General features: G+C 45.6%; 1 protein-coding gene across 1 annotated transcript in view; it reads left to right on the top strand.

Annotated features, from left to right (window-relative positions):
* Positions 1-6: 6 nt before the first annotated feature.
* MAN1A2 (mannosidase alpha class 1A member 2) overlaps positions 7-12,312 on the top strand; it is a 248,716-nt gene continuing 236,410 nt past the window's right edge. The window contains exon 1 of the mRNA XM_019516076.1: positions 7-351. Coding sequence (XP_019371621.1) covers positions 44-351 — 308 coding nt within the window. The 5' untranslated portion in view covers positions 7-43. The remainder of the gene's footprint in view (positions 352-12,312) is intronic.

The raw sequence follows: 12,312 nt of genomic DNA, 5'->3' as shown, positions 1-12,312 counted from the left end.
CTGCGGCCGGGCCGGTGCCGCGGGGCCCGCGCGTGACGGGGCGATGACCACGCCGGCGCTGCTGCCCCTGTCCGGGCGGAGGATCCCGGCCCTGAACGTGGGCACCGCCTCCTTCCCGCACCACAGGGCCACGCTGCGGCTGTCCGAGAAATTCATCCTGCTCCTGATCCTCAGTGCCTTCATCACCCTCTGCTTCGGGGCGTTCTTCTTCCTGCCCGACTCTTCCAAACACAAACGCTTTGATCTGGGGTTAGAGGACGTGTTGATTCCTCACGTGGATACCAGCAATGGGGGAAAAAACCTCGGAGGCTACTTGATCCACGGGCAAGGACATGATGAGCACCGGCACAGGTAGATGTGCAGGGTTTGGTCTTGCTGGGCCTGAGGCTGCTGTTGCTTAGGCGCTGGGAGCTGGGCACAGCAGCCAGGTTGGGTCCAGCAGAATCCCAGTAAGCGGCTGGCCTGTGTGTGGGCTCTGTCTCTTCCCTCTTGCTGTCTGTGGCAATGTGTCCACATGGAGGATCTCACTGTTTTCAAGGGAAGAGTTGGGGTAGTTTACCAGTTGCTGAACAGATGCCTTCATGAAGGACATAAGGGCCTTTGGATGGGCTCACAAATAGAAGGTCCTCTGTTGCAGCCTTTTGCACCATCAAATATCCATTGTTTTTCTCCTGTGTGTGTGCCTGTTTCTCATTTTTTCTGCTTTCCCCCCATTCTCCTTGGGGGAAATCCAAGGGAAACCATGCATCATGGTTTCCCTTGGATTTCAGAGCCCTATCTATCATGATTTCACCACCTTGAACCTCACAGCCTAATCCATACTTCTGTGCTTCATGGATTTTTTACTTTCTCTTTGCTTAGCATCAGTAAAGGGAGTGAAGTTTCTGCAGCTTTGGGAGTAAACTCAGTTGGCAGTGACTGGCTCTGTCTAGCAGTGGTTACTAATGGAAGGTGGCTAGCAGTGAAGTGTGGGAACTGAATTCTCAGTGCGCTGCTGCTGCTGCTTGTTCTAGGTCGCCTTTATGGATCACTTGCAGCATCCAGCCTCCCCTGGTGCTGTGCTGGGTCAGATTAAGTTGGCCTCAGACTTGATTGTAATAGGAAAACTAGGCTTCTTATGATCTCTGTTTTACGTAAAATAAATCAGGTGAACAGATTTCTTTGGTGTATGATTAAACACATACTGATACGTGGCTCGTCAATATTAAAAGTGAAGCTTTCTCCACTGTCGGAGATATGTGGAATACAAAAAGTATGGCTGATAAAATCTTCTCAGTACTGTGAAAATTAGTAATAATAATAATAGAATTCAAAGAATATTTTTTTATGTGCTGACAGTGACTTGTGTTCCTCTGTGAACGTGGCAAAATATTTGCCTCTGATGTACCATGAGAATTTTTTAAAGTTAGCGTTGCTGGATATTTTTCTTTAAGAGATGACACTTTGTTCTGCTGCCTTTGTGGTGTATAAAAGCAACCTGAATGCCATGAATTGGATATTTTTTCAAATATTATTTCTTTAAAACTATCACCAATTTAAAATGTAGTCTCTTATGTTTCTCTGCTGCTACCCGCCTGGAAAGGCATATTGTGGCATCTCATTCATTAATTGAAAGGGTGCTGAATATTTAATGAAGGCTTCCTTTGTCTCGGATGTTAACTGGCCATTGTAATTGCATTTTAAACCAAACTTAAGTTTAGACGTTCTTGATAATCCATGTCCAGTATTTGTCTTTCCTTTTTGCAAAACAACAGGATCCTGAAACTCACAAGTTCTATAACTTTTTGGTGGCCTTGTAGTCACTGTAGTCATCTAGTACAAACAAAACCTGAATTTTTAAAATGGAAAGAAGCAAGACACAGAGGTCGCAGTGGGGAGAGTGGCGGAAAAATTTTGGAATTTTGAATGTGCATGGTGTGGTACAGTAGGTGGGCCATGCAGATGAAATGACCTTGCTGATATCAGGTGCTAAACATGTTGAAGTAATTGTTCTGTGGCATCTGGAACTTACTGACCTAGGTTTTTTGTACCCATTTCTGTATGTGTATAAGATCTTATTTTTATTACAGTGAAGAGACTTCAGCCTTTGATTTCAGTATTGTAGAATCATAGAAAATTAGGGTTGGAAGGGACTATAGGAGGTCATCTAGACCAACTCCTGCTTGAAGCAGGATCATCCCCAGCTAGATCATCCCAGCCAAAGCTTTGTTTAGCCTGGTCTTAAAAACCTCCAACGATGGAATGGTATCAAAAAAGGGTTTTCAGTAGCTGTGCACACCTTGACTTTGTTTACCTGTAGAAAGATGTAACTTTTTTTATCCTGTTCAGAGGAGAGATCAGTTTGTTTACGTAGGCTTTGTCTGTCCTTGAGGAACGTGCATATTTACCTTTCAGTTCTTTGGCTTATCTTGCATCTGTAGTTGAAAGTGCTCCCATGCCCCTGTTTGGGTTATGCTTTTGACTATAGATGGGGTCATCATTCTTATCAGTTTCAACAATGCACTGTTTTCCCCTATACTACTAACTACTGAAGTTGGCTGTATGCACAGATTGGCCATTTGATTCAGCCTGTGGATGTGGGGCTTTGACAGCATTTGATGACAGAGAGCTTTCACAGCAGATGCTGGGGAAAAAACACCAGCAGTGAGCTCTCTCCCTTTGTTGTCCACCCACCTCTGACTTGAACATCTGACCCCAGCAGTCTTTCTTGCCCAAGTGCAGGGTGGCTGAACCCGATGATCTGTAAAGTCCCTTCCAGCCCCGACAACTATGAAACAGGGGCAGTCTGGCTCACAGCTTTAAAATGTTGCTGATTGCTGACTTAATTGGTTCCTTTTATAGCATATTTTGGAGGAATTAATCTTATGAATACACTGTCGCCTAGTCTGGGGATGATGTGGTCATTGGTCTCTAGTTCAAGGTACAAACAATTGTTAATTGTTATTGATTTGCTGACATTTTGGGTGCATCACCTGAAGCTGTAGGTGGTGTGATGAACAGATGAACAGTCCTGCATAAGCAATTCTGGGTTGAATTATTGTCCCAATTTGGGGTGGAAAGGCTTTTTTTTATTCTGCGCCCCCAGTGCAGTGTGTTGGGCAAAATCTTTGGGTCTTATACACCCACTCAGAGACGCTTTTGAATAGCTTTGAGATGGCAGGTAGCAAAGGGTCAGACTGGCTCTTTTAACTTTTCAGAGAAATGGGATGGGGAGCTGGACATGATACTAGATTGGAAGGATCTCTTCATTTCCTCTCTCATTCCTTGGGCTCTGAGATGAAAAGGTAGGTAGTTCATAGTGAAACAATGATGCATTGAATTTTTGGGGGGGAGGGGCAGGGAAGGGAATGCTTGGTGGCTATGGGAAGAGTTCTATTTTCTGTGAATGCCAGTGTTAACATTCATAAAAAGATGGAAGTTACTTGTCTGGTATATAAAATACCATTCTTAACATTTATGTAGTAGAAATGCACATCCATCTTAATGCCTGTTTTTCGTTCAGTATTTGAGCAGTTTTCTCTAAGCAAGTCCTCCAAATTTGCAATAACATTTTCAGCTGATGTGTATTTATTTCCACCAAGCCGAAATCATTTAGCAGTTGGCATAAGCAGTCCTTTGCCATTATGCCGCCTCTTTCTTTTCTTCCCAAGATGGGATGATACATGCAGATAGTTCTTGTGGGTCCTTGTTAATCAAGTAGCAATGACCATTTCCTGGACCCTCGAACTTTGATTCTTTCAACCTGTTAAAATAGCAGACCAATTGTTATCAGTTCCCTGGTAACTTTTAAAAATCTTTGTAGTTAATTATGGAGATTCTTGTTTGTTTGTTTAGAGGCAGGATGGATTCAGGCAAGATTATGCAGAAATTATGGAATATGAAAAATGTGCAGAGATGGAAGATAAATATTTTCTTTTTTGGAAAGTTTAATGCATCTTATTAACCTATCCCATTCAATATTATAAATGAGTTAAAATGTGTCTTGGTACTGTAGCTGTCTTCCAAATTTGTTTAAGAGATTACTGAGAAGAGAGCCTTTGAAATCTGAACATCAGCAATACAGATTCCTTATTTAAAGTATTACTTTCTCCCTAATCAAAATTAAAATGATGTTGTAATAGGAAATAAATCATGCAGACAACAAGAGTATAATATCATCATCCCAAAGGTTTGAAACCACTTCAGAGCAACAGTGTCCTATTTCTGTGCCAACAGTAGAGTCTGCCACAAACTCGCTGTTTATTTTCTGTGAGTATAAGATAATTCATAAATATTACAAAAGGACATACCAGACATCACCAGTTGCAGTAAGCATTTCAAGAGTACATTACATTTTGGGCGCACAGGTCCTTCTGTAAGTCATTGGGTTTTGTGCTCTTAAATTAATGAGGTAATACTGAAAAGCCCAACCCAAGCATTACTTGGAAGTTTGTCTGTTACATGATCCTCCTGTGTGTCATATCTGCTCAGGAGTTAGTCTGTTACAGCCCCAAGTTTTTTTTCCAGCTCCACTGTAGAGCAAACTGTCTTCAGTTGAGGACGTCCAGTTTAAGTTCTGATTGGTTGGATAAAACAATAGTTTGTGTATGTACTAGGAAACATCTAATTTGTGTGACATGCTGACAGCTGGCAATAACAATACAAATGAAAGACTCAATTTTTAATGGCTTCTCTTTCTTGCTGTGCATTTATAAATGAGAATTCCTGCTGCTTTCCCCCTTTATTGCTCATAAGTCAGCACCTTTATTTCATTTGTCAAGTTCATACTGTAATTGTTGCACTAGTCATTGAATAACTATTGGTCAGCAGATAACCCTCTGCCTGTTATGGCTTGAAAGCACTTTGTCTGCCATCTTGGTGAATGTTTAGTTAAAATGAATAATGTATGTGCGTGGTTTTTAAATAGAGTCTCAGAATTCGTCTATTTAGCTTATTTGGGCATAGAAGCATTTAAGTAATTGTGCTAAAATTGCAGGCAGAATTGGCCAGGAACGAAGTAAGGATGGAGACAATGCTAGTTTCTGTATTCTTCCATGTAAATAGTGTCCCCTCCTCCTCCTTGTCCAGCACCCACACTTGGGTGGTGGCTTACCTTAAGTAATTGCCATTCCTGTCGTAAAGGAGATGGAGCTTATTTTCATGGCTTGGTTTTGCAGTTTTGGAGCCTACCTCAGTACAGAGGTCTGGAAAATTTACTTTGTTTCTAGATTTTTCAGCCACTGTAATTTATCCCAGCCCTTGATAACCTGGTCTGTCCAGTTTGTGATTTAGTTTCTGTATCCACAATCAGCACTGTGGTGGTGAATTTAATCCTTAAGCACTGTAGGGAGTTGAGTTGCCATCTGGAGATATGGAGGGGTCATAAATATTGTGATGAAAATGTACTTCTATCTCTGGATCTTTTTGAGATGCTTCTATTAAATACCTCATGACTTCATTTCATAAGTTCTAGAAGAAAGTTTTCTTTCTTTGCTTGGCAGGAAAACCAATTGTTCTGTCTTCCATTTTGGGAAGGGTGCTAGGAAGTGAACCGTACCTTGTCATGCATCCACAGATGCACCTCATGCAGGTCCAAGGACGTGATCCTCCCCCTCTACGCGACTCTGGTCAGGCCACAGCTGGAGTATTGTGTCCAGTTCTGTGCGCCCCATTTCAAGAGGGATGTGGACAACATGGAGAGGGTCCAGAGGAGGGCCACCCGCATGATCCGGGGACAACAGGGCAGACCCTACAGTGAGAGACTGCGGGACCTGAACCTATTCAGCCTCCACAAGAGAAGGCTGAGGGGGGACCTGGTGACCGTCTATAGACTCACTAGGGGGGACCAGAAGGGTTTGGGGGAGACGCTGTTTCCCCTAGCGCCCGCTGGCATAACAAGGAGTAATGGGCACAAGTTGATGGAGAGGAGGTATAGATTGGACATCCGCAAAAACTACTTCACAGTTAGGGCGGCTAGGAGCTGGAACCAACTTCCAAGGGAAGTGGTGCTGGCCCCTACCCTGGGGGTCTTTAAGAAGAGGCTGGATGCCTACCTGGCTGGACTCATTTGAGTCCCGTTTCTTGTTTTTGGGGTTTTTGTTGTTCTCCCGCCCTGGCGGGGGGTTGGGCTAGAAGGTCTACTAGGTCCCTTCCGACCCTTAATCTATGAAACTATGAAACATGGAAAATTTGACTTCTCTTGGACTCTCCAAAGAAGGCCTTTCAAAATGAGTAGCATGGGCAGGGCAGGTAGAACGCACAGGGCAAGCATTAGCAGCCCTAGACACTGATTTAGAGTCCCTCCCCTCTCCACTCTACTCTGTCTAGGGCACTGAAATGGTTGGTTTTGCTTCAGTTTTAAAATCTCTCTTAATCTGCTGGTTCAGGAAGTTTGTATTGGAGGGCTAAGTACCTTGAGGGTTGTTGCAACTAGACTGCTTGACTAGGCTCTGCAGAAGCAGAAGCTTGTGCAGTTGTTGTATAGCCTGCTTGATGCAAAAATGCAGTTTGTCACTTTATCTACTCTACTTTCTGGGTTACCTTCTAGCTTGTACAGTGGAAGTCTTGGAATCAATATAGTGTTACGGTTTTAAGATCTTTGTCTTGTTTTCAGAGCATACAAAGGATTGTTTATTTAAAAATCTTCCTTTTTAATGTTTTGATAACATTTCTCTTGCTTAAAGTTTCATAAAAATAGGCTTTTGTAAAATCTATACTTTTCCTTATCACTTTTTTTTAAGTTTTGTATTTTGGTCTCTTGTCTGTCTCATGAAGTATATTTCAACTTAAAAACAAAATGTATAAGTGTATTTACTCAGTCCTCTTGGCCACTTTTGTATTTCCTTTTATTTATTTTAAATCACAGAATTATAGGGAAATAGGGCTGGAAGGGACCTCCAGAGGTCATGTAGTCCAACCTTCTGCATGAGGTAGGATCATCCCTATCCAAACCATCCGTTACAAAACATAATTTAACGTCTACATGACTACCATCAATCCTGATCCAGCATAGACCTAACACCCTAACCTACCACAAGGAAAGCAGTCCTCCCCTGTTTTGTGTCATCTGCAACTTGTTCAAGAAACTTTCTGTGTCAGGATCCAAATTGTTTATAAACATGATGAAGAGTACCGAGCCCAGGACAGGCCCCTGTGGGACTCCACTTGAAACCTCTCACCATTCTGACATGAACTGGTTAATATTTACCCTTTGCTTGAGCCTGCTATCTATCTACCTTATAGTAATTTATATAGCCCACATATCTTCAATTTCTCTATTGGAAGGTTTTGGGGCACTTTGTCAAAAGTCTTACTGAAGTCCAGATACACTATGCATGTCTTTCATCCACCCAAGTAGTTACTCGGATGGTGCAAAATGTTGATGAGTGTTTCATTTTGAAGCTATTTTGAGCTTGAAACAGCAAAATCAAAATGAAACAAAAGGCTTCGAAACAAAATGAGGGGACTCAACATTTTGAAAGTTTTGAAGCAGCTCGGTGGTGGGAGGCGGGGGAGAGCCAGGGCTGCTTTCCCTGCGGGGCTGAGCCTGGCAGCAGGAGGTCGGGGAGAGCCACTGGCCAGGGCTGTGCTCTGTTGAGCTGGTGGAGCTGCTCGGAGCGCAGCCCTGGCTCTCCCCTGCCTCCCACCGCTGGGCTGAGCTCTGTGGGTCTGGCTCTCAGTGCAGCCTGGTGGCAGGAGGTGGGAAGAGCCAGGGCTGCGCTCTGACCAGCTCCAACAGACCCATGGAGCTCAACTTGCCCTCCTAGCACTGCTGGACTCCTCCTAGGGGCCAGGCCCCCAGCTCTGCATGTGGGATGACAAGAGGCTGCTGCTTCTGCCTGGGGCGAGCGGAAGCACCAGTTTTCCTGGTGCTGGGCATGGGCTGTGCCCAGCACTGGTCCCAGGTGGTTGCAGCAGCCTCCTGTCATCCCAAGCACAGATCAGGGGCCCGTGCCCCCAGGAACAGTCTGGCACAACCCCACAGCCCTCCCAGATCTGCAAGTGGGATGAGGGGAAACTGGTTCTGCTGGCAAGTGACACAAGTTGTGCTTGTCAGCACCTTGAGGTGCAGTTTACCAGAAACCCCTGCACCTGTCTCTCTGAAACTTGGCAGGTTTCATGCCCTCAGAAGGGATTAGCATCCCTGCAATTTTCATCTGAATCAGGTAGGAAATGACAAAGTTATAGATGTTTTCATGATTCCCCGTTATAGCTTATGGGTGAAACACTGAAACAGTGCAACAGTTTTGATTAAACAAAATGGAACAGCGCTTCGAAACTAAATGAAACAACAAAACAAAACTCTCTCTCTTTGAAACAGCAAAACAGAAGTTGAAACGAAATGGTGGTGTTTTGCATAGCCCTAGTAGTTACTTTGTCGAAGGAGGTCACAGATTGACACACCTTGTTTTTAATAAATCCATGCTGGCTGCTTGTGATCTGCCTTTCCTCCTCCCAGATGATTGCAAGTGGCCTTCCATAAGACATGGTTCTGTAACTTTCCAGGTGCCAAGGTAAGGTCAACCAGTCTTGTTCCCTTGGTCTTTCTTTTTGCCCTTTTTTAAAAAAGGGGTGCTGTGCTGGCTCTTCCAGTTGTTTACAGTGCTCCTCTAGACTTTCTTCTGGCTGTGATGTATACAATTAATAGCACTCTATTTTACGAGAAGCTAGTTAAGAAGGAAAAACTCAGCTCCAAGAATTGGTACAATCCTGCTTCTCCTAATTGGCTTTTCCATGCAACTAAAAATTTCAAAGCTAAGCAGGGTAGAAGGAAATTATCCTAATATGGAACTATGGTTATAAATGTTATCTTTACAGTTTCTTCAAATGACTAAGCTTACATTGTAGTGTTCTGTTTTCAGATTTTGATTGTAATGGTTTTCACTAGAGGTACACTGATATATTGGTTGCCTATCAGATGGGCACTGATAAAAGGGAAATGACATTTATTGGGTTTTTTTAGCCATTGTAGCTGATAGTGTTTACCAGTACCTATGTCTTCTGGCCAGGGCTCTGGATACCTAGGTTCTCTCTTTCCCATTGGGCCACGGTCCCCAGATGCCTCGGTTCCCTCTTGTGAGCTGGGGTGACCTTGAATGCAGAGGGCCCAACCCAGATGCAGGGACCTGAGCCATTTTCCATCCTCACTGGCAGGCTGGGCTGGGCTGGAGCAGAGCAGCTGGTGTGGTATCCTGGGCATCGGCATGATGTGGACTGTGGGCTGGGGCCAGGGTGGGCATTGTAAAAGGTAGCGAGTGCCACAGAGACATGACTGGAACAGGTGGAGCTGCCCAGCCTGGGCTAGTGTGACTCAGCCCATAGTACCTGGTGGTCCGTGCCCCAGGGTCTGGGGGCAGACCCTGGGTCAGGGGCTAAGGTAGTCACTCCCCCCTGCTGTGTGTAGCATGGTCCTCCCCCAGCCCCTTAGCTAGGGTGACCACCCAGTCCCTAATTAGGACAAGTCATTGGGCAGCATGACTCCAGGACAGCACTTGTTTCTGATTTGCAATGTCTTGCAGGGATTGGGAAATGGCGGGTTTCCCTTTGCAGGCGGGCAGCATTCTAGCCTGCAAGGAGTGGGATGCAGGGGACCCATGCACATGTGCGTGCATGTGGCTGTGCACATGGAGAGCAGCTCCCTGCAGTTAAGTCTACGGAGGGGAAGGGGTGGGGCAGGGGCAGATCGAGGCCTCCACAATGAGGGAGGGAGTGGGGCAGGGACTGGGGGCCCTGCCCAGTTAGGGTGGTGCATGGCATTTGGGGTCGGGGCAGGGAGTGGTACAGAGCCATGGGTGGCTTATCTGAGGTGGGGGGGGCCAAGAATGGCACCCTGCTGCTGCCATACCCTGGGAAAGATATGGGGGGCATGTGCCTCCCCTGACTTGTTCACAGGGAGGATGCAGGCTGCCCACTGTGGTCTTAGGGTTCCCCGCCCTGCTGCCTTTTCCTCGGGAGCCCCACACCAGCCGTGCGCCTCCTGCCTGCCCAGCAACAATGGCTCCTGAAGTTGTGTCCCTGCTGCCAGGTGGGCAGGGGGTGTGTGGTTGGTGTATGAATCCCAGGGTAAAGGCAGCAGGGAAAGAACCCTGAGCCCACAGTAGGCAGCTTGCATTCATCCTCATCCTGCTTGGCTCTGCTCTGGCTGTGGTGGGTGGGGAGTGGGCAGGAAGGAGAGGCAAGCATGTGTTGCCTAATCCTTAGCCCAGCAAGGTCCTGCCCTTCCCTGGGCCGGGTCCATTCAGCCTCCTCTGAGGGGCACGGGGGCTTTCTTTGCCTCTGATAGCAGGAACACCAGAAGGGAAGGCGCCCTTCCCCCCTGCTGGAGTCTAGGTCCCTGGACCTGGGGCCTGGCTGCGTGGGAGGAGTAGTCCAGTTTCTCCAGGCGTTGAATAGTCCCATGGCCCTGCCCTGGGCAGAGGGAGGAGAGGTGGGAGTCTGGACCAGAGACTACCCAGCTCTGGGCAGGCAGGAAGGTTCACAGCTTCCCCCTCAGCCCTGCTGGGTAGGCACAGGCAGCTGCCCATTGGCACTTCTACATGTGCTCTTGGGGTGGTGGGGGAGATGCTTTAATTAGAGTGGCTCTGAGAGGCACTCTAATTAAAGTGCCACAACGTCCCATGTATCAGCGTTCCCATGCTTAAAAATGGCAGTGGGGGGTGCTTGAACTACAGCTCATTCGATAAGCTGTAGTTCAAGTGCATCTGCCTCTATTTTTAAGCATGGGGATGCTGATATACAAGATACACGAGGCTGCTGAGTGCTTCAAAAAGTTTATTTATGGTGGTAGCTTAAAATTACTTGCATCATTACTAAATATCGGTTATCAGATCAGCATTGGCGGATATCTGTGGTTAATAATTGCCTATTGGTATTGGCCAAGGAAGTCTCTATCAGTGCACTTCTAGTTTTCACTTTCCTTGCTTTAACTATTTTATAGAACAGATTTCACTTAGTACATCTGAGAATAGGAACATTGCTTGTATACAGAGTGATTGAAGTCAGTGAGGCAGCACTGGTCTTAAATGTCTTCTGGTCTTAACCTGAAGTCTTTTTTTCTGGCATAAAAAGAGAACATACGGCTAAGGGCTTTCTTGCAGAAGACAACTGGCTCTTTCTCAAGAATGTTAGATTCCCAGGATGAATATTTCCCTCCTCTCAATCTAACTTGAATGGCTGTATGCTTTTGTTAGGTGTTGAGGATCATCAGTATCCCACATTACTTTGCTTTCTCTACTTCCCTCCAAAGAGGGAGGGAGAACTGTGGCTTCCTAATATCCTGCCCAGGGGCAAACTGTTTACTGGTTTCCTTGTTGACAGCCTGCCCTCTTTCTAGGCTGTGGAGGGGGCAGGCAGTCAATTAATGGGTTCCCCTAAGGTTGGCCCAGGGGCAGCCCCCTCATGCTCCTTGGCTGGAGAGCTCACCTGTTTAGCTCTCCTGCCAAAGGTCTGGAACACGTGTATGCTCCAGTTTTCTGGGCTGTTTTTTCTAGTGGTTTGATTTTCGGAGAAATTCTTACCATTAGAAATGAATGCCTGTCTGGTGTGAGCTAATGCTGAGCTCTTGTGCCACTACTGCTCTTAAATCCCTCTCTTTTAATTCAGTGACTGACCCAATCTCCTTAGAGCCTCCCTTCCCTCAGCCAAAATAAGTTAGGTAAGTGGCAGCGATATCACTGCACACTCTAAAGAGTCCTTACTCTGAAATTGGGAAAAAGCCAAAAGACTTTGACATGGTAAGGCACTTTCCCACTGATTTTGTTTTAATATCTTTGCATACTGTAGGGGTGGTTGGCAGTGTAAACGCCAAGACTGAGAACAGCTCTAAAACTGCTGCAAGCCATTACTTGGTCAGAGTATGAGTGAAGTCCAGTGAGGCACTATATTTGGGTAGGTGTTAAATGGATGAAACTCAGATTTTTTTGGCTTAAAAATGGTGTACCCAGCTTGTGCTCTGACATAAATTAAATTTTTAAATTCAAATTTAGAACTGTTTAGTCAGTTTGGCTACTTACAGATTTTTTTATTTTTATTTTTTAAAAAGCCCCTGGCACTTTACTTTAAACTACATGTGCCCTGTGCTGAGCCCAACGCATGCCCAGAAGAAACATCATGTTAGCTGGACCCAGCTTACCCAATATCTATAGATCGGGTATTTTAGCAGGGCTTTTTTTGGTGCTTTCTTCTAATATCTGATTGAATCAACTTTAGATAAAAGCACCAAAAAGCCCCACTGAAGCGTATGATTTATACAGATGCTGCAGATTCAGGTCGAACTAATGCACTGCTGCTATGGATAAAGCTAATTTTTCTCCTCCTCCCCCCCCCCCCCCCCCT

The sequence above is a fragment of the Gavialis gangeticus genome, unplaced genomic scaffold (genome assembly GCF_001723915.1).
Source record: "Gavialis gangeticus isolate Ggan-Ray unplaced genomic scaffold, GavGan_comp1, whole genome shotgun sequence".
Classification (NCBI taxonomy): Eukaryota; Metazoa; Chordata; order Crocodylia; family Gavialidae; genus Gavialis; species Gavialis gangeticus.
Note: the sequence above shows the minus strand (reverse complement) of the source record. Positions and strands in the feature narration are given on the sequence as shown.